Raw genomic sequence first — 22,838 nt, 5'->3', positions numbered from 1 at the left:
TAGGTTCGACATGTCACAAAACTACCCATTGCCCCTAATGGGTATATCAGCAACGAGGCAATAATCCTATGCCACATTACCCCCGACCATTTGCCACGGTAATTATCCCCGCGACTATTATGAGAGCCATGCGAATATTAATGGATGTACAAACGATTGGACTGTTCTACCTAACTGGAACAATCCTCTTAACTAATGTCTAGTATGTACATGTATCAAAGCTCTTAGCGTTAAATAGAGTCCTTCCAGATATTATAATTCGTTTGATCTGGAGTCCTCAGCGTCTGCCGAGGAATATTTTATCTCGAGCACTCATCGGAGGCCCACGTCGGCACTCTGGGATGGTCAAGCGCGAACGGGACAAAGGATCTAGCGCCGAGTAAAGCTGAAAGCGCTCGATAGCGTTCACGAGTGCCTCCTCTTTTCACTTTGTGTGCACATCTTGGGATCGTCGTACTTGGTATTGACGTAGCGTTTTCTTGTACTTATACGAGTATGTATTCGATTGTTTGTGCTCGTATTTAGTAGATTTGTTAGTAACTAAGTAAATTTAAAAGAATTGACGTCAATTTTAGTTCGACGAATGTGTTGAAGTTGAGTACTACACATTTTCAATGTATTCCCTTTTAGCGTATGTTTTTGAACTATGTAGTTGGTGATTTTTTAAAGACGACTATGCAATTATGCATAAAGAGGATAATATGCGTCAGTCGGCATCGTAGCTCTGAAATGATTTGACCGATTTTGATGGGGATTATTTGCTTTAGAGCTGACGTAATCGTGATGTTCTTTGATAATTGAGGTAAGAAATATTCAAAATCTATTTCGAATGTTTGTTCTAAGTTTAAGACACTCGGCAGAACACAGACTTTTAGTCGGTCGATAGTTGGGCCCGATTCTAATATGTAGGTATGAAGAATCAGCCGATACTAATTATTGATTAACAGCCCGACCCAACTAATGGTCGAATAAAAGTCCGTAATCTGCGACTAGGCTAAGGCTGACTTGCACCACCTAACTTTGACCGTAACTTTAACGATAACTGGTGTTTTTTGTATGGAGTTTTGACGTTTGTCAAAGTTAAGTAAATTTTTTTTTGTCACGGAGGAAATGCTTTGCGCACCGTCACAACAGCCGGGGTGGTGTGTGGGACTCCCGGCGCCCTAAAAAGGGCGCTGCTCCGTCCTGAAAAGGACGGGGTATACCCACTAAAACCTCCGCGGCGTTCTGTCATCGCCCGAGTGGGGGTGTAGCGAGTATCCGGCCGTAGCCTTAGACTTCCGCGACGAAAGTTAATGTAAGATGGTGCAACCCACCAAGCATTAACGAATGAACGCAAGTACTCACGTTGATGACGACGCGTTCGCAGAAGTCGTGGTCGTGCTGTATGGGCTCGAAGGTGACGACTCCTCCCTGGGGTGGCTTCCCCGGCTCCTCTTCCTGACTGCACAGTTTTGGCAGTGACCTGCGGAGAAAGAGAACATTCGTTAATACCACGAAAGATCATGTACTATTAATATAAGTACAATTAGAACTGCGAAAAACATGGTATCGTCAAATCTGCATCATGGTGTCTGGTGTCGTGAAAAGCAGTGACTGCTCCACTGTTTTTTATAGATCCCAAGGAGTGGTTTCAATTATTTCGTGATAACTTTTATAATTGATATTTGACACATACTACACAGAAGGTGTAGTTTATATGGCAGATAAGTTACTAAGGTAATTATTAGGAACATATAATGTACATGAAACAGCTTACAAACTATCTATTTGGAAAAAATATTTAATTATGTGATATTTTATTTCGAAATGTCCACGAAACTTCAAACAACACAACGAGAGTTATGGTGCAGAGTGGCACCTGGCACAGGCGTCCCACGCTATACAACAACTAAAAACTCAAATTATACGAAAATGTAACAATGCACGTGCTATAAATCCGAACATATTTTAAGTTGATCAAAAACCTCGCGGACTATTAACACTCGACCTGAAATACCTACAGCGTCGGTGTTGCTGATTTACATACGAATGGGGTTCATATTTCAAGTTATTTTCGCTAGAGCTTACCCAATCAAAACGGCGAAGTTGAATTTTTGCCGCATTACAACCGCAAACTTATCTACGAAGCCGTTCACAAATTTGGTCATGTTGTTATTTATTTGCGGTAAACATAAAAATTTCTATTCCATTCTACACTTCTTTAAAATCTGTCCTTTTGTTCACTGCACAACTAGACTGCACCAAGTTTTAAAAACGTTTGAGCTTTAATTCCACAAGCTGCATTCGAGACCGACATCGATAACCGTTCTGAATGTAAAAAATTGCAAATCCATTTGCACAAATATTGCTGGGCAATGCAGTTTGTTCAGCATTTCATTCGTCCCATTGTTGCTTTAAGCACCGACTAAAATCATAGTACCAACGTTCTCATGCAGTTTCGTCCCGTAAAAATATAGTCTACGCTTTCATTGTGAAATATCTGCACTGTTTTTTTAAAGTTTGAACTGCATTTTTCACTGGATACAACTTTTAAAAACACTGTTGAACCGCAGGCACTTTAGTATTCACAATTTTATTCTTTTGGAAAGAAGTACTTATTCTTTTTAGTTCACTTTGTTGTTCTATTTGAATAAAATAGTTGAGAGGTAAAAGACGCATGCAGCTTGCAGGTTAAGCAAGCTACTCTCAATCGATGGTTGAGAAAACTATCTCGGGCACAAAAGTCATATGCTTCTGTCTGTATCTTATCTAACACTAGCTAGTATCTCACTAATGTACACTAGTCTCTTCTCAGCACTTTCCGCGGCGTAAGAGCGAAAGCACACGTTCCGTTGCGGAGCCGCATCGCAAACATTACGCCGTATCTCCCAACACGGCGCCGCATAGCCGCGGTGGGCAATAGTGGGCATTCATCGTCAAAGTTCAGGCGCTGCGAGTTACTAGTTACATTATTCATAATAAAACAACGAAGGGTAGAATCTGGGGTCCGTATTGTCGCAATCCAAAACCGGAGGCCTCAGAGGCCGCAGAGAGCGCAGCGCGCCGCTCAATAATGCATAGACTAAAGAGGCTGAGTTTATGCAGAGGCGTCCGATATTATCTGCAACTAGTGTAGCCGTGTCCCTGTTTTTGGGATGTCCCGGTTTTCACGGATACGTGGTGTCCCGATTTTCGTTCGATTAATTTGGTCCTACTCACTCACATCTTGAAAGTAAAGAAATGAGAACTGAGAACCGTTTCTATTTAAGTTATCTACCTAATTTTAAAACATAAGTCAAGTGGACCAGTCAAAGGTTCATAAATTACGGGTATAAAGATACCTACATTTGCGTAAATTTTTTAGTGTTATGATGAAAGTTTTCAGATATTTATTGGATGCACGCTCCTATCTGTAGGCAGAGTCAATATTGTCCCGATTTTCATCTCAAAAGGCCGGCAATTCCTGAACCTTGACTGCAACAACGCTCATCTATGATGCAGACTCTCTGATCGTGGACGGTGCAAGTTTATTCGTAATTTTATTTTGCGTCTCCGCTATGAATATTAGATTTCAATGCCTTCCACTGCACCTCGCAAGGTTAAGGATCCAAGGTGAAGGTCGCGCGAAGGTGAGATAGCAGAGCCTTATTACTGTTTCACGGGAAGCCTTGTAAACTTACACTATACTACCTCATCTTTCATTTTCTTTGATGTAGGTAGTTGAATTATTACGCTGCACTTTGTTATATTAACTGAAGAGGAAATATGAAACGTTTTATGAAGCTGGAGAAAAATTGCATTTGAGATGCGGTAAACAGCGAGAACAAAAAGTGACGTTGAAAGACACGTGTCGCGTACGAATAAAAAAACTCGTCGGTATAAAAAGAAGTCGTCTTAAATGGTGATAATGCACTTCGCACCAGCTGTGAAATGCACTTGAATGTTTACAAAGTCGCGATGCACTCAGAAATAAACAGGACAGTGTAAGGAATGCGCGAGGAAAAACTCATACTACGTGCGGGTATTGCATTAAAGGCTTGATTGCAATAACAACATACTGGTGTTTCTGTTGTAACTAATATTAAAAGTGCTATACGTATAGAGGCTTTTCTTCTTCTTCTTCCTCGGTCCCTCACTGATGAGGATCGCGACCACAGATAGTGTTCCTCCACAGACTGCGGTCATAAGCTGTATGGACCACACGATGCAAACTCCCGCCCACCGTCTTCCTCACCTCGTCCGACCATCTCGTCGGTGCCCTGCCCCGAGAGGCTACGTATAGAGGCTTTAGGATGCCTGAAATTGATCTTTTTATTCGTATTTTTCGATAGCCAGTTTTCTTATTTACAGTCAAAACTCCATGTAATTTCACGATATGCAACTCAAAATGTTATTCGTGGTCTAATTCCAATATCTGGTTCGCAACAAAACCAGGATGCATCAGTTAGTCAGGGATGTAGTCTGACAAATATTTATATTATATCAGTCTTCGCCCAATTTAATGCACTATAATGATATAATTTAAGGTCTTACGTAATACACAGTAAACCTACGCCCGAAGTAAAGCAGTGCCGTTAGTCAAACGCTCATATCCCTGGTTGTCAAAATATAGGTAATTGGGATAAAATCGGTTATTTCAGTGGAACCGATGTTCGACCGCCGCGCGTGCGCGAGTAAACACGCGTAAACTAAGCGTATGATTGCGCTGCGCACGTCTTTCGGCTCCCTGCAGGGTTCAACAAAATGTTGCATGTAATTGTTTTATTTATATTTCGCCGTAGATTAAAACTAATAAAGAGGAATTCGAATTTTTAGTTAGTACTTTTACAATCTTCTTTTTCAACTTCGAACTCCTATGTTCTTCTGATTAATTTCGTTGCGGGTCCAATGACAGTTTAACTTTCCCCCGGGACACACTTGACCTTCACTGGTTGGGTTTTTATTGGCGGTCAAGCTGTAGATCCTGGCTACACAGGAGTTGCAGTGGTGGGAAAGAGAGGTAAGAATAGTCGAGTTACTTTTACAATAATAAAGGTTTGGAGGAGAGTAATTATTTGAAATGAAAGCAATGTATTTTAAAATAATGAGAATACATTTTCAGCATAATTTTGGTTTTTAGCATAGGAAATAATATTATGTCTACGTAAAATAGAAAACAATATTCTGACGTTCACGAAGCCCTAGTCTATTGCACTATGGTGAATAGCGTGTGATGATGCGCACGCGCCGCTAGCGGCATCTATCAATATGTTTGTTTTGCCTCGGCGCAATTAGTTCACATCCCCGTGGACTAGTGAATACAATCTGATGGGGAGGCTCTAGGTTCGATTGTTAAGTTTGAAATAAAACGTTCAACTATAGTTCCCAGTTCAATTTCTTAGCAGAAGAATCGATACAAAGAAAAAGAAAACACTGTAAAGTAAAAGATTTATCAATAATGAGTTACCAACATAGACCGTATTTTTCAGCACAATTTCAGTTTTGAACACAAATAACTACCTATAACGATTTAAAAATAATATCACCGCAGAATACTGTATAAAAGAAACCAAATATGTCTTTGTCGTTAATATGACTGTTATGTACCTATTTATGTCACCAAACAACAGCGTAAAAGTTGCCGCCGGGTCGCGTAAAACATTTTCTTTGTAAGCAAAACTCTGATTACCAATATTCAACAGCGAAAGACGTTAACGGCCCCAATCAAGTGACGTATCAAAACAAATACGTCATCTATTGTGCTGGCTATACACGGGCACGTACAGCGGCTGAGGGCCCGGACGTGATCAAAACAGCTCCGAGCCTCCACTCAGCCACAACCTCTTTCAGCTGGGATACTTTACAGCCCTATTAACCTTTACGCGCAGGGCTGTATAAGTTTCCTTTAAGTTTTAATGATTATTTTGTGTTGGTAAATGACGGCTCTATCCAATTTTTGGGGATGAAACGCTTTAATGCCTGATTTGAAGCACATCCTTATGCATTTTACTTCAAAAATGTCACCGAATTTTTAACATGTGATTAATTAATTTAATCAGCAGGTAGCAAAATTTTTTGAAAAATAATTTCCAATGACATAATTAATCTAAACTTTAAAAGGTGTTGTATCTCGACGTTTTTAAGCTAAGGAGATAATTAAAAAATAGGATAACTCTTTATATTTGCGATTGTAATTCATTACGTAGCAACCCTTAAACATATGTTTTTGGACAAATTAAAAGTATGGAGAAAAATATACAGATAATTTGTGCAGCATGTCGAAAAAGTGAGGCTTGACACCTGAATTTGAGTGAAGATTAATTTTAATTTTTTTTAGTGATTACATAATTTATTACGTAATATTCCGACACCTTTAATGTATCGGATTATATGAAATAGTAGTAGTAAAATAGTGTAAATCTTATTTATTGGTGCTTAATTATAAGTTTCTTAATTACCTGTCAGACACTATATCATGACAGTAGTCAGACATGGTACAAACGTCTGGTAGTGCTGCGGCTACGGAAAGGAGTGACGTAAAACCGTCATATTCTGTTCGGCCTAGACCTAGTCCAATCATGGACTGCACCATGACATACATGGTGATGTTTTTGTGGTATTTGCATTTGATTATCTACTTTTTCCTTTGAGTACACCTTTCAGGAACAAGAAAAAAATACTAATTATGCTTCGCAGCGGTCTTTTAGAAATACATTTTACGCAAAGAAAGACTATTTCTTTACAAGAGACTGCCTCTACTCGAACACATAAAAAAAACAGAGGAAATTTTTCCAAGAAAACTGTATTCTGAACTAATTTAAAAAAGCATTCCTTAGTAGGACTTGGTTATTACTCCTACGTACCTACTGTTAAATTGAAAAACATTTGAATTAGTTTCTTGAACCTTTAGGTACTTAATAGTAAAAATATTATAAACTAGCGGCCGCCTGAAACTACGTACGCGTGGAACTCGTTTTACTTCCTTAGGGGTGGAGTTTCGTAAAATCCGTTCTTAGCGGATGTCTATATCTTATAAAGAACCTACTTGCCAAATTTCAAGTTTGTAGGTGTTATAGTATCTGAGATTTCGTGATTAATATAAAATAGAAGATATATCCTTGGCAAATAAGCTCTAAAGAAGATATACACCAAAACCAAAACAACATGGAACGAAACAACACATGATGTGTATACCGAGCGATTTATTAATCAAACGTAACGTGTCACGGTTACGACGGGGGAGTGGCAAAACTTGACACTGAAGACCCGCCTGTGTGATTAGAAAAAGAAATACAAACTCGAAAGCAGATCCGTAACACCTTGTTATCCACTTTGTCGCTTAATGTATACTCGTCTATGTCAAAGTCAAAGTGAGGCCATTATAACGTTTGAAGACACAAGTGGCGTCATGAATTTTACAGTAGGCCACGTAAGCCGTCGCTTAAGGCAGAATAAGACAGCTCATTTTATGTTTCAATCAGCATTATTCACTCAAAGTAAGTGATCTGACTGAAAATGAAATTTCTGAACACAAACGCTCATGTACTTTTTGTCGTGTACACGTGGAATGGAAAATAAATAGCGTTTACGAGTGAGCTTTCACCCCAGTGAACCGTGTGATACGACCTTTTGATATGCCATGAAATTGTAAAGAGTAAGGAAAATTATCAGTTTATATGAATAGTGCTCAATTTATATGAATAATCCACAGGATTTCACAATTTTCAAGTTCAAGTTGTCTTTATTTTGTTGTGTCTACGAGTACTTATAGCATAGATTTGAAATGATTTCTTACTCCCTTATTAATAAAACTTACACGCTCGTTGAACAGTGTTTTAAAGTGACGTTTAGTATGGAAATGTCATTTTAAAACAGTGTTCAACAACTGTGTAACTTTTTATTTGTAAGGGGGTTAGTATTTTCTTTATAAACTGCTTCTTCAAATGGAAAAAAAGTATAGAAGCAAAATAGGAACTTTTGTGTAAAGTAGGATATTTTTGGTTCAATAAAAGACCAAAGAAAATAGTTATATTTTCAGATAAGACTAACAGCCAGCCCTAGCCTCTGAGGGCTGCTGTGCTGGCCTCAGCACTCGAGTCGAGAGCCAGCAGCTGTAGCCCAACCAATCGGTCACCACTTCGCAGCGACAACGCTTTTCTGGATCGACGGAATTCGACCTCAAGAGACCCTTGAGGCACTCCACACGAGAGCTTGCTTACCCGGTTATACTGCTAAAGACTTTAAAGTTGACTCGAACGCAAGTATATGAACAGTCTGGAAGCTTTGAAGTTTCTATTCTTATCGACAAACAATGTATGACAAAATATAAATAAACAATGCCCCTATAGCTTAGAAGACACTACAAATCTTGTATAATTATGACTGTGGGTACAAAAGTGAACGACACTAAGAATTCTTACCATTGAGTTCACATTTAGCTCGGTTTGTATTTATCTCGGAGCATGTTTTTCATTTTATCGCAAAGTGTCAGTATGGAAGATTTTCATAAACATTTCAATGTTAAGAGCATCACAGCAGCCGTCATATTTAAAAATACATGTTATTTTCAATGTAAATCTATCACCCGATACCTTAATCGAATGTTAAGATGTGTGCCACTGGTGCACACGTTTGCAAAGTTATAATAACACATGCAGTGATTACGTGTGCGTCGTTCACGCTATCAATGTAGAGTCGAGCTTACATGTAGGTACGTGTGTATGTACAACACACTGACACAAGCGGAGTTTGCGTGTGCCTGGTGTCAGATTCTTTTGACTGGTATTCAAACTCGACTGTCTTTAGTCAATCAAGAATTCGCAAATCCCAAATGAAAAAAGATTTTTCTCAAATCATTTGCTAGACTACATATTCAATTCAAAAGTTTTGAAAAATGTTTTCAGCAAAAAGCTACACCGTCCGTAAAACAGAATCCTGTTTATTATTCAGGATTTACATAGGTCATACTATAACCCATTAAAGGCGCTACCTGAAATTTTAAATATGGCCGCAGCCCAGCAGGAACTCCGCAATGAACTGCAATTTATACATTAATTAGGTTAAACAGCAACAAGTTTGCTAGAATATTAAAATGAATTTAGTCATACTTGCATAGAGCAACCTATTTCCATGAATTAAAAAAATCAAGAAAACGTAAAAAGGTTCTGAAAAATTTCAGCAGATTTACCAACCAAAAGCTATGAACGAACAAAATTAATCTTCAACATTTGTCTAGTTATTTAGAAAAGGGATATCCTGCACCGACTATAAACTGAAGAACAACGGGAAAGTTTGCCAGAATATCGAGACCTGAGCCAAATTAGAAAAGTTCGTTTACACTACACAGCAGCATTGACCTTGAAGTAGAAAGATTCGGCGATTCTATTATCTATTTCGACATCTCGAACGCTTCCAATGGGATTAATTTGTGATTTAAAACAATGTCCTTCAGACTAACCGATGTATGAGTTAATTTGACCTACTCAATAACACTGAAATGACTGTTTTTTCAGCTGTGTATAGCTTAGTTTATCATCTTACTCATTGGAAAAACAAGTTGATTCTAATCGAAACAAAATTGAGGCCAGAGAGATTTCTTTATTATTTATCTCATACAAGCCAAAGCTCGGATTTAGAGCTTACCATACTATTTAATCACGTCGAAGGACTTTCTAGCTAGGTCGTTGCTCTTACCGTACAGAAAATTAAAAGTTTTCGCGACAATTTTTGTGTTGTCTGGCGCTTATATTTGTAAAAAATCTACGACAGCGAACTCATTATTCGAGCCAAGTCATTGTTAAAGATGCAACCAGATACTCTTAACATAAACACAAAGTAAGCAAGTCGCTTTTAACGAAGGTATTAGGCCAGTCTCCGTCTGGACCTGCGAGCTTGTTAAGGGGGAGGAGATTTAAGGAATAAAGAAGACCCACGAGTATAATTCTGAAGAATGTAAAAGAAAAAGAGGTAGGTTACTTTGAGATTGTGGCAGACACTAGCATGTAGATGATTACACGAGTAGTAATCGAATAGCAGACAGCAATATTACATCCAACACTGAACTTTATGGTAATAGTGTAATATTATAGTGGTATGAAATAATAAAAGATCGAAGTGGCAGTTTCCGCGAGTGCAAAGTCAATGGGAATCACGCCCCCGCAAGAAATGGCCCATTCATGCGCTTTGGCAATGATTAATGCGATGCTATGCTCTGATGGTTTCCGACAGCGAAGGTCTCGGTATTGTTATTGGATCAGTCATGTCGAAAATATTTTTCAAACAAACAAATAACTGTGCGTCCGCTCGTATCAATAGAATTTCGCGAATGGCGATCCCACACGATGACGTGGCGACCAAACAGCGATAAGACATAATTAGAAAACACGAAAATAGGATGCACGCTTGCTTTCAGTCGGTGTTTTGGTTTTTGACCAATTGAACCGGAAAAGTAGCATTTTTTCATTAGTTAGAGTTTGGCCGCAGTAATTTTCTTAAGAATACCAAAAGCAGCTGAACTGACGTCATTGGAAGTCATATCCCAAAAACATTTGACCTTTAGTAAATTCTTCTTAGCAACCAAGAAAGAATGAATCTAACTGTACTTTATTATCTTTTTCAGCACGTCCATAGTCTAGGTACAAAAGGAGGAAGACATTCAGTTCTATTGCATTGTAGTTGCAGCAAAATAAATAAAGCGACGTCAGCTGCAGGAACAGACATCAAAGGACTTGCATTAACATAAATTATTTAAATTTCCATTTAATAAAGTAAAAGCGAATGAGTTATTTTACCGCAAAAGTTCCGTTTATGCTATGTCTTCATAAAATTTTGCCTTACACTTTCTGTTATGCAAATTTGGCTGCGGCAAGGTTATGTACCAAAAGGCTACTATTTTCATAGTCGCTTGCAGAACAAAACGTGGTGGAGCTATGATTGATACGAGTGGATTCGTTTTCAAGAAACCGTTGTAGTAAGTTCTATGGCGTTTAAACGACTCTTCCAACCTTGTAACCAGATAAATAGCATTGATAAGAGACAAGGTTTTGTGTTTTATATTTAACCAAGACATTTGTAACAGTTACTGAATAGTCATCTAAAACACCATTTACACATTCAAATCAATTGAATTGTTCATTGTTGTTGCTGCCAATACATACATGTTATCCTGGGATTTCTTTAATTTTAGGGCAAGCCCATTCTTACAGGTTGTCTTTTATGAGCTTTTGTACTTAAATTTTGATAAATGACTTTTACTCTTATTCAACCTTGGCTAATATAAAAAGCATTTCTGTACCAAGAAACAAGGCAGACTGTGTTTGTGCATACTTGAGCAAAACAATTTGCATTTCCTGACCCCCGTAAGCGTTTAAACAAATGCGCCATCCAAAGTCGAATTCATCCAGCCTCTAAAATAAGGTTATTCTATTATTAGCTGAGTACGCTAAAACATACCGGTCTGTTTGGAAAATCACAATAAATAGACGCGGGCGTGCGTGCGTAGGCGCAGCTCCGAGCGAAATGCGACCGCGACAGGAGTGACACGTCTGCGGGGTTACTCCGAAAAACGTTGTCCAAAGTTTCGAATGTTGCCATCTTTCTCACGCAAAGCAAGATGCCAGCATGAGCGACGGTGACAGCTAGACTCGAAACTATGTAGAATCGTTTCGGAGTAGGCTTCCTGGAGCGGCGCACGAGTGCAGTCAAGTTCAACAAACGGTCGGGATGGCCGATGGGATAGTGCTTTGAACTACGGGGAGTTATAGCGGCTGTAAATCAAGCACCAAATGGTGCAGCGTCTTTGGAGCGAGCCCCGTTGGTTTACGTAACTGCCGCAGTGCTGGCCGCAAATTAAAGCAATTTATGTTGACGATTTGCTTTAATTGCCCGTGAACGTGAAAGACAACGCTTCAGACGTAATTTTACAGTAAAATATTGAATGAAAATAGATAGTCCAAAGTTCATCAAGATGGTTTGGAGAATGGAATAATGTTTACTTGTAAACAAACATCGTTTGGATTTATTTAGTTCTACAACATTAATGTGATATTAAGAATAGTCATAAAATATTCTTTCAAACACAATTTTATTATCGTTCCAAAATAAATAACACTAACATCTGTTCGGTGTGAAACATCTTGATTAGGTTTAGCCTGAAGGTCAGTACCTCTAGTAGGAAAAACTTTCGAGTTCGTTTCGTTGCGTATTCAAAGTGTCATCGAAAAATTTTGTATGAAAAATTAAACAGCGCCCCCTAGGGCGGCTATAATATAGGGGGCGCTGTTTAATTTTTCATACAAAATTTTTCGATGACACTTTGGATACGCAACGAAACGAACTCGAAAGTTTTTCCTACTAGAGGTACAGGTTCTGTCATCCAAAGTAATTAAAGAGTCATAACTGAGTTTTTACTTTACAATCCAAATAAATTATTTTAATGCTAAATATAATAGCAATCAACCTCGCTTTTTATTGGGGTTATCAGCAAACTGCATAAGCACTACTGATAATGACAAAAAAATACACATGTTGTGATATTAAGTTGAAAAATGCGTTGTAATAACATTTTTTAAGTGGCATTTTATGGCGTAATGAAGCAATTCCAATTCAGAAATGATAGAAAAAGGGGAAGGAATGAATCTGTAGTTACCAAGAATTCGGTTAAAATTTCGTTGCAATTGAATTTCCTGGCTATTTTATCCAAAAATGTATGGAAAATTTTGTTAGTAAAGAAGTTTAGGTAGAAAACGTTGTTTCTATCACAAAATGGAGTAGGTAAACACCGCGTATGCGCCCGTCAAGTTCGCGTCAACCCTGAGACCTGCTCAGCGCATTAGAAGGTGGGCGGTGCTCGCTAATTGCGGCGAAACCCGATAGTTCCTCAATATTATAGTGGCCAAATGTTGTTTATCTGGAAACATTCTGACCAGCATGAACACTTATAAATTGCTTTTTCTTTACCGACATATTTTTTGACAATTTTAAAAGTTAGGATACAGTCACTAGGGGATTAGTAGCCAAAATCTTAAAGAACAAAGTTATTGGAACTTTCACAATTAACACCTTGTCATTGGCAAGCTGATTAATAAGATAACTGCTATTTCATGGAAGTCATCATGAAACCATTTTGGATGTCGATGCACTGCCACTCAGCACAGGACGGATATACACTGACGTCGTCAATCGTATGATTGACGACGTCAGTGAGGACGCGTATTTTCAATAGCAGAGGTCAAAATGTTCGTTATTAACACTTGTATTTCCAGATCCCGATCAAAATATTTACACGTTCACCGCCAAGCCAGTCAATTACAATCGCTAACCAAACTGGAGAGGAAAGAACAAAGGGAACGAACTAATTAACCCTCGACGCTTCGAATTGGCTTCGATTTGCTCCGAGCACGTGTAACTACTGGGCCATTGAAAGTGAGCTGTGTTTGTCCAATCCAGACAATGGAAATCAACAGAAAATTCACAAAACACTAAATTCAGTTCAATAAACATGATGCTGTCATGGACTGAAAGAAATGAAGTCAATTCATCAAAATTACTTAATCAACTTTAATACCAGAGGAAGAAATTAAATGACTTCGGTAAAACAAAACCGAAGAGCTAATAAAACGAAAGCTCATTTCTCGGATTGAAAGAGCCAAAGGAGAGGGAAGTATCGACTTCGCCGTGGTCTGGCGAAGAGGTCTGCGCTCTCCTCTAAAATAGAAAATGCTTTGCACAAAAAGAATCTCTTAGCTTTTTTCAACATCCGCATAAAGCACAGGCTGAAATAAAGCCCGATATCTGCGCTCTACAACTCATTCCGCCGGATTAACGCCTAGAGTTCCCTTTGAAAAACTTTCCAAGAGAATTGATGAATTCTTATACAAAATCATACTTTATAGCAAGTACACACGTCGCAACGTAGATCCAGACGGTCGAAATGTGATTTCAGAACGTAGACAAGCGCCCGGTCGGAAAGCTTTGTTTTCTTTATGTTGTTGCGGTTCAACAAATCCGCTAACAGATAAAATCTCCAACACTGTCTGTTTTGGACAGCGAATACGGAAATTAATCAGTTGTAGCGTGATCGATGAGATTCTTATTTGACCTGACCTGGGTAAAGGATTCACTTGTTTCTGAAAATGAGAGAAGATGTGACAATTTTCCTCTCGGAGGCATTATCAGCGACCTTTTGCTAATCACCAACCAACATCGCCTTGGTGACGACGGGTACGCTAGGGATCTACAGTGAGCCGAGTTAAGCGCAGGACACACAAACAGTTGACCTAACTTAGTTTAGCTCACCTTCACCTTGTATGTGTTGATCTTTGTAACTCGAGTTAAATGTCAAACCACTCAATGCCTTGGCTTAACTAAGTTAGCTTCACTCGTGGGGATATTGGCTTGGGTGAATAGTTATTTTGACGTTGTGGCTTGAAAATTGATGCAAAGTGAAGTGAAATATCAGTTTGCAAAACGAGTGAGAAAAGGGTAAAAAATGAGACGTGTTAGCATCATTCCTACCTAGTATTGCGAAAAATATATGGCGTTACGTTTCTTACTAATTGAATGCTAATAAATCATTCATCTCTATGTTGAAAAGCAACACGGAAATCATTGATTCTTGTAAGGTACATTTACGTAACTAAATTTTATTCCAGTTGTTTAATATTTTATTTAGATTTTCTTTCACACATCGACTTAAATTTCTTCATTCATTCATACATTCAAATCAAAGGCATATATTTATCAATCCTAGCGTTAGCTGCGAATGGCAATAACTATTGCTGCCATCTGCCATCGTTTCAATCGTTCTATTACCGGTGATGCTCAGCGCCGAAAGAAACGCAACAGAAATACGAATACGCGCTTTGATGAATCTGCAGCGGACGTCGAATTTATGGACAAGTATTATTTTGGCTGTGCAATAAATTTTCATATAACACATGCCGCGAGATCTGCGGAGATGGGGAGAATGTTTTTTTTATTGCTCAATATCCTTTTGTCGACAAGCTATCGAGATATTAATCTCGTGTGCCTTTTTATTCCAGCGTTTCGCTACACCTATGGCAATAAAGAGCGACATTATCGGACGCGCGACGTCAGCGATGATGGAAAGCGATGGAATACACCGAGCTATTTCCAGAGCCGAGATTGGGGATTGGTGTAAACTGTTGACACTTCAAATTGGATCATATTGGCCACTATTCCAGCTTTCTGTGTGAATATTCCCGCTAACACTTAAAAACGCAGAGATTAAGAACGTCGCTAATGATTAATTTGTTCTTGTCTTTTTCATTGTCATGAATAGAGGCTTAAGGTGCAAAAGTACGTACAAGTACGTACTAGTTAAACATGTTAAAATTATTTGTGTCAAAATACTGTAACTGTTTTCGACTTTGGACTTGTGAATTTTTTCGTTCAGAATCTTGGAAAAGATAATTCTTGTTACAATACTGAAAACATTTTATAAAAACTTATCTAATTCATGGAGCTAAGTGGGAAACTTAGATAAATCAAAACTGCAGTGGAACAAAAATGGTACGGCACATGTTGTATTAAAATTGACCCAATTTTTATTATTTACTGTCACTAAGTTAGCTCATTTATGCCACAGAAACCTTGATTCAACCCAAATACCGATGTAATGGTTATGTACGAAATAACAAATGGTATAACTTACATAGCTCCGCAAAACAAACGTTCGTTAACAAAGGCCCGACAAGTTAAATAAAAAGCATAGACCGAAGCCTTTGTGCTTTAATTTAAAACAAATGTACTCATTACCAGAATTCGATAAAATATGAGTGAGAACCAATTAAAATTTAACTACCACAGCGAGATAAGTCCTGAAATGTTCATTATGATTTCGTGGAGTTCGGAACAGTGAGTTTAATGAATCACTAATGAATGGGTGTAGTGGCGATTGTTGTACCCTATCCAAATGTATCACGTGGTGTAGTGATGTAGCAGGAATCGCATTGAAAAGTATAGATAATGTAAAAGGAATCCCACTGAGGTACGCTTATTTTGAGCTTTTAGTAATGTTTACCTAAAGAAACTCAACCTAATATTTTCAGTAATTTTTAATTTAGAATATACCTAGTCATTATTAGTAGCACACTTTTCATAATAACCGGTTGTGTATGCCATTAAAGTCGGTTAATACGTATGAAATTATAACCTAGTTACTATTTAAACAAACATTTATATTATAGACAGTAATAATGGGTTAAAGTTGGCGTGTATTGACTGTAAATTAACAAGAGTAGAATTTATTGTATGTGATAGTATTCGATAACATGACTGACTCTACATTTATAATGGAAAATCGCTCATATATACTAATGAAGATAAACGCCGCTTATGCCTAACATGATTTTGATCATACCACTAATAATTGCTTCAAAAAGGATTCAAACCTGCAACTGCAAGCACTGGCAAGGAAAACACCAGCTTTAACGGCCGTCAAGTGTGAGAATAATCAATCGCGTAATATTTTTACGGTTTCCATACACGTAAACAAATACACGCTACAGCCCATACCATTAACCATTATAGGATTATTATGGGGGTATCGATTAATTTTCACCTGATGAACGACGTCATCAGAATATGACTTGGGTATTTTTATAACTCACGTTTTTCCCGAATTGGTTGCCATATTATACGTAGTAAGGGCCGTTTCGTTGCAGATTCAATAATGCGGAGATTCAAATGCGAACGGATCAGTCTTTTGCGGGACACTGCAACGGGATGTTTTTGTGAATGTTAATATTTAAACACGTATTACTACTAAAGAGGATCCTGCAAAAAACGGGATGACTCCGAGGGAAAGAGCTCTAATGCCCGCAAAATTACAGCGAGCCTCCCACCGATGACGCTGTGGTGACTATTCTAAATCTCACTCGGATTCTTTCGTCCGGAAGCGTCACCATCTCTCCCAAAATCGTTATGAATCTTCGATTTTACGCTAATGCAGTGCTCGGATCTCATTAAGGTTTTCCGCATTGTTATGTAAGATACTTTTTATCAGTCTCAGATTTGAATTGTAAACTACCTGCATGGAATTATGTGGCGGTATTCTTGGCTTCACGGGGAGTAATAAAACTTAATCCTGTAGCCGTTGAATATAATCCGCTTTACAAGCGAAATGAGATTAAACGCCGATCGATCGTGGATCAGGTCGAAATTGTATTCAATATTCCGTCCGAATTGGGAATTGTGTTGATTTATTGCGACAATTATATTAACGAGTTTCATACAAAATGTGAACGTATTGCCAAAAAGCTTTTGGTGTACCATTTTTTCTGCCGTACTATTACTTATTCTGACCTGCCGTGAAGTAGGAAGGAAACGTAAGATTTACTGTATTGTTATCACTTTAAATATCAAGTAACAATATAATTACTAATTTCAAAAATCAGTCTGCCCTGTAAAATTTTCTCGTCTCTAGCTATCAGGTTTACATTCTAATGTTTGGCCCAAAGTCTATTAAGTATGAAACAAGACGTTCCAATTTCCTGCATTTGCAAAGTTAATGGACAAATATTATAGGCGAGCCGCGTTTTGCATTCGCTGTTTCTTCAATTCCGCCAATTTCCGGTAGTTGCGGCAAATTCGCCAAATAGCACTTTGTTCCGGGCACGAACGTTCTTCTATACCTCGATTTCTCGCGGTTGAGCTGCAAAATTATTCTTTTCCCATTCTTTATGAGTTAGCTTCTTATTCTAGTTTTATAGTCAATGTTATTGCGATCATTAAATTGAGTACTCTATTTACGTATGACTAGTAATGGTCTGTTGATGTTGGTATTCTCGCATCAACATGACGTCCATTACTCTGACGTTCCGGAAAACTTGTCTTGGAACAGATTCTTTAGGCTCATTTATTGCCATCCGCGCTCTACGCAGTCCTTAATGTCGTGATTCATCTCACCACGGCTCCGTAAGAAATCGTTCGATCCAGATCGAGAAATTATCTGCAGCGTGATTTTCTAAGCGCTACGACGCTGTTGGCACATTGCGCGAATATTTTGGTATTCAGAAACAACAAAAAGCGACGAGTAAATCTCGATTCGATCGTTATCTTTATCTGCAACACGGTTCACGAGAAGCGCATTGTTCAGCCGAGCTCACAGGGCGTGTGGGGCGACGTCAATCTTTGTTATTGGTGCAGGTTAGATTAGGACGACCTCGCAGGCCCGACCTGTCTCCTATCTGGGAAAATGTCAGCCTACACACCATCGCAAGTATAACAACATGATATACGACTCAATAGCGATCGAAACAGAGATGCCGCAAACAAAAGCTGTTAGGAAATTAGAACTGCGGCGCGAGCGGACTCAATACCCTCTCTGATAGCGCGGCGTCGCCGTCGCTTGGACGTTAGGCCTAACACCATATAGCTGCTTATTTAGTTCGTAGAGTATCCCGTTGGAAGGATAATACTCTTGACGACTCACCGAGTGACACTGCGGCCGATTGTTAGTTGGAGCAGCAAGTGACGAGCGTGTTAGTAGCAGCGCCCGCACTCACCAGCACATGTCGAAATATTCCATAATAATGCAGATATACGAGTACATGGGGCTGGCGCGCGTGCAACGGCCGGCCGCCGTGTGGGCTGCACGCGCCGCCCCAAGCACCGACCGACCGCACCGGCGAGCCGCTGCGTGACGCATCCTGCCCGCAGACCGCTTTACGAGCACCGACTACGCTAATACGTACCTGTCGTCCCCGCTTTGCTCTTGGGCCCGGGGGCATTCCTGCCTCGGCCTGAGGACAGGCGTCAGCCCCCATTTCTCGACCAACTCTATGCGAGCAATGGTGGCTGCTCAATGTCAATGTGTCATCGGCTCGGAGCGGGTGCGGTTCCTCGGGGACGCGGCGGAGAGGCCGGCTGGCCCGCTGCGCCCCCCGGCCGGCTCGTGGCGCGCGCCGCGCCCGCCACCTTACTCGCAGGCCATGCCGGCGGCCGCCGCTCGCGCGCGCGACTCGCCTACGCGGGCGCCGCGCTCATAGCCCGCGCCGGGCCCGCGGCCCGCATCCCGCGCCCACTGCGGCACGCCCGAGACCAGCGGCGGCGGCAGCGCACCGCGCACTCGCCGCGGCCTGCGCAACCGAGCCGCTAACCGCCCGCCCGAGCGCGCGATCACGCCGATTACTGCGCTCTCATCGACTGAATTTCGGCAAAAGCGCGATATAATTTCCGATATGTATCGTTACGCTTCCGACGGACGACCGGAGTCCTTACGTAATGCGTGTTCGGGCGCGTGCGACGGCGCCTCACCGGGCGCGGCGAGTCATGATCTCGTCAGAGCCGCGTGGCGATCGCGAGGCGCGAGCGGACGCGTGTGTCGCCTTGTCGCGGCGGCGGCGTACTGTGGAGCGGGCGCGCGTGCGTCCCCCCCCCCGCGGCACGCGTATCGACACCGCGCGCCAACCACTGCATCGCACCGGGCCGCCCGCACGCGCGCCCGCCCTCCGCGCCGCACGCCGCGCCGCCCTCGCCTGCCGCCCGGCCCCGGCCCCGGGCCCGCACGCAACCCCATACACCTTACGCGGTTCCTAGGAAAACATTCGCTTTCGATGCCCTTATTAGTACTTCCGGAATTTAATTCACTTTCTGTCGAACGGCGATCGTTGCGCGGGGATTGATTGACGTGGTCCCGGGCCGGTGGAGATGAAACATGTATCGATTCACTGGAGGTTGATTGTTGGTGGAATCTCTGCGGAGGCGACTGCATTGTGGCGACTGCGGTGTCGTGAGGGCGGCCGTTTGCGCTGCGGTGGTTTCAAGGTCTCGGCTGAGGCTGCTGACAGTAAAGTAGAGTTACATGGGCAGCTGGTCGAGTTGCTGGGAGGAGCACGCGTCGCGGCGCTCGCTCGGCGTCCACTATGGGTGCAGTGCAGATCTGTGCAGCGCCGAGCTCACTGCCACTGCACTCACTAATGTCCAGGGGGGGCGACCTAAAAACGTTGCTTGAGCCAAATTTCCCGCTGCCTTAAATCAGCTTATCGGCCTTCACACAAAAATCTATATCGCACATGTTACGACATCACTGCATTCACATTTTGCGGGTTATTGTATTCACTTTGAAATAATAGCGATTTTTTAATTTACCGCCTTTTTCCCTTTTTGGGACTTGGCAGATGGAGAAATGAGATTTTTTGCATTTTTTCGCGAACGCAACGTATTTAACTCTAGTGACTTACAAATAATATTAAACCAAACACCCTAAGATTTAAAACTGGATAGTATGACTCTACTTTACCTTAAAAACAAATCCTCATCCGTTTCATATGTAGCAGAAAATGATTTTTTCTTTTCACGATTCCGTGTTCCCTAACCAGTTTGACGGATTTGTGGTGTCTAGTCCATATCTTTCGCGTGTCATATATTAATGATATGTGCTGATATTTCATTGGTTTTCTTTACAAATTCGCGATAATCGCAATCCTCATGTTACTCAGCTCACGCACTGTCGTAACGCCGTGATCGCAAACGGAGACGTTAAAAAGCAGTTACATTTTGATTTAACTGACACGATCATCGCTCTTCGTACAATCTGTATTGTCTCCCGTTAACGGCTGGATCCACATTAACAGCTGACGGTACAATTTGGGGAATGATTGTGCGTTTCTAGTCTAAAGCCTATTTTATTGAGCGCAATCAATTTGCTCGAATTACTTCGAACGGAGTTTTGTGACGTATTTGAATGACAATGTGCGTGTCCCGTTGCGATAAACGGGCATGATTTGACGCGCTTTTCACTTGTTTTGGTGAACGTGTTAAATATATTATGTGATGTTATAGAGCTTCGAACGTTTAACGTGTTAATCGTTACATATTTAGATTGGTATAGGGCAATTTTAGGAACGGTTTTAGTATTTTAGTACGGCTACCATACTGATGGACGGTTGTGTGTTTGACCTAAAAGGGGTAATTCACTGCAATGTTGTAGGTAGAGTTTGGCAAATATTCTTAAAAAAATATTTGCAATAATCACACGTGTTATAGTGTTTAATTCTTAGGGAATCTTTGGTGCATAGCGCGTAACACGTTGGGCGCCAAAATAATTATTTTCCTCAATCTTAGGTATCCATATAACCGAACGTAGCTTAACACACATTGAAAAGACTTTCAAAAAGGGATGTAGAGTATTTTAGTAGACAATATTTTTAGCAAGAGCTAAAATTAGGCATTCAAAGGACTTTACACAGTTTTTAACTTTATCGAGCCATTTGATAAGAGCCGACCGACCTCGGATGCGGAGGATGCGGGCAGCTGAACCGGTTAAATTGAACCAGCTAGGTACATTTGAGGTGAATTTATACTACAGTATATGAGTATGATATTCAACTATTTCAATCGCAAAAGGATAGACGAATACGAGTGTAAGTTACGCACTACATTATGCCAACGTGTTAACTTTTCACACTCGTATGAAAGAAAGAAAGAAAAAGTATTTATTCGATGCAAGTACAAAATAAAATAACAATTAGATATAATAAAACCAAACAGTAAGGTACATGCACCAAAATGGCATATAGATCACTCTATAATTCTATATGGTCCAAAGTACTAGAGAACTCAAGCCAATTTTGCAGTTGTAATATTTGTTACTATCATTATGGATTCCGATCCGAACTAAATTTTTTTGTAGTTCTTTTCTACATTGACCTGGCCAGAAATTAAGCCTGGTACTTCTGTTCCCTGCTCTATTTTAATCCATTACAGAATAGTTTCAAAAGCGTCTTTGTTCCAGAAGCCTGTTCCGCTTGGTCCGCTTTCTATGCAGCGTGGGCATCGGGCAAGAATGATTGCTGTTAAGGTACTCGTGGGCGAGCTGTTACATAAACTGGTTTAAGTGTAGATAGTACCAGCTTACTATTAAGAGTACATAGTACCTTGATATGTATGCGGTGTTGGAAAAAGCACTATACTCGCAAAGACTCGTGGCAAGCGGGGCCATGAGTAATTTTTGAACAGGAGATGCACACTCGCCATTTTTATTAATTATTACGTATTATAAACAACGCTAGGCCTGCCTCTGTGTGACGTCACCCATAACTTTTGGTCAAATATCTGCCTTGTTATGCATAAAAAAAAACCATAACCAGTGTGAGTGCGAGAGAAAACGTGATATGCAGTGTCTTAAGTGTAGATATGAAGGCGCTTAAGGGCTACCTGCGAGTTATTTGTGTTATAGTTATTATTTATTAATAGATAGGTAGGTTAATTTCTGACTTAGATAATGTATTCAATTTAGTTCCATTTATAATATTAGTAAATAACCGCAAAATTGCCGATCACAGACTGTTCTACTAACCTTAAAACCGAAATCATTGTACTCGTAAATTATTATTTTTGTTGACACAGACACCTGCATGCCGTATGTAATAGAAAACGCTAAGTAAGCAATATTAAGTAGCACACTGTAACCATAATAAATGATTTTAATTCTTAGATTTTGCTTAATGTGTAATTGTGTATAGATTTAAATTTTTAGTATAAATATAATTTGTATGTAAGTGGATTATTTGGGCCATTCTTAAATTTTTGCCAATTTTTTTTTTTAAATTAAAGATTTTTTTTTTACTTTTTGCGATGTGTATCGGCTCACTCACTACGTTCAGCCATTTGCAAATCTAATAAGATGACAATGTTACTGTTCTAAAAAAACTTAGCAAGGGATGTCAATATCAAAGATAGTTTTTTACCGAGTTACGCATATTTAAAGTGGCGCACGTGGTTGTGACACAAAAACTGCTCACACAATGTTTGGTGTTCAAAATCAAAAATGGTAATTATTATTGATATAAATTTTTAACAGTCTTATATAACATGTATTAATCTTGCATAATTACTGTAATATTTATCAAAAT

At 40.0% G+C, this 22,838-nt stretch overlaps 1 protein-coding gene across 6 annotated transcripts in view; it reads right to left on the bottom strand.

Annotated features, from left to right (window-relative positions):
• Positions 1 to 22,838, bottom strand: part of shaker (potassium voltage-gated channel protein Shaker) — a 466,602-nt gene that overhangs the window by 38,671 nt on the left and 405,093 nt on the right. For 5 of the 6 annotated variants that reach the window (XM_028321153.1, XM_028321155.1, XM_028321154.1 and 2 more), the window contains one exon: positions 1,348 to 1,465. In XM_028321153.1, the coding sequence (XP_028176954.1) occupies positions 1,348 to 1,465 (118 nt within the window). Of the gene's footprint in view, positions 1 to 1,347; positions 1,466 to 15,634; positions 15,664 to 22,838 lie in introns of those variants that run through there. The other variant, XM_028321156.1, reaches the window with a different exon arrangement.

This window comes from Ostrinia furnacalis, unplaced genomic scaffold (genome assembly GCF_004193835.3).
Source record: "Ostrinia furnacalis isolate ACB-3 unplaced genomic scaffold, ASM419383v2 OfSCF7471, whole genome shotgun sequence".
In the NCBI taxonomy this organism is placed as follows: domain Eukaryota; kingdom Metazoa; phylum Arthropoda; class Insecta; order Lepidoptera; family Crambidae; genus Ostrinia; species Ostrinia furnacalis.
The sequence above is the reverse complement of the archived record's forward strand: the minus strand, read 5'-3'. Positions and strand labels throughout refer to the sequence as shown.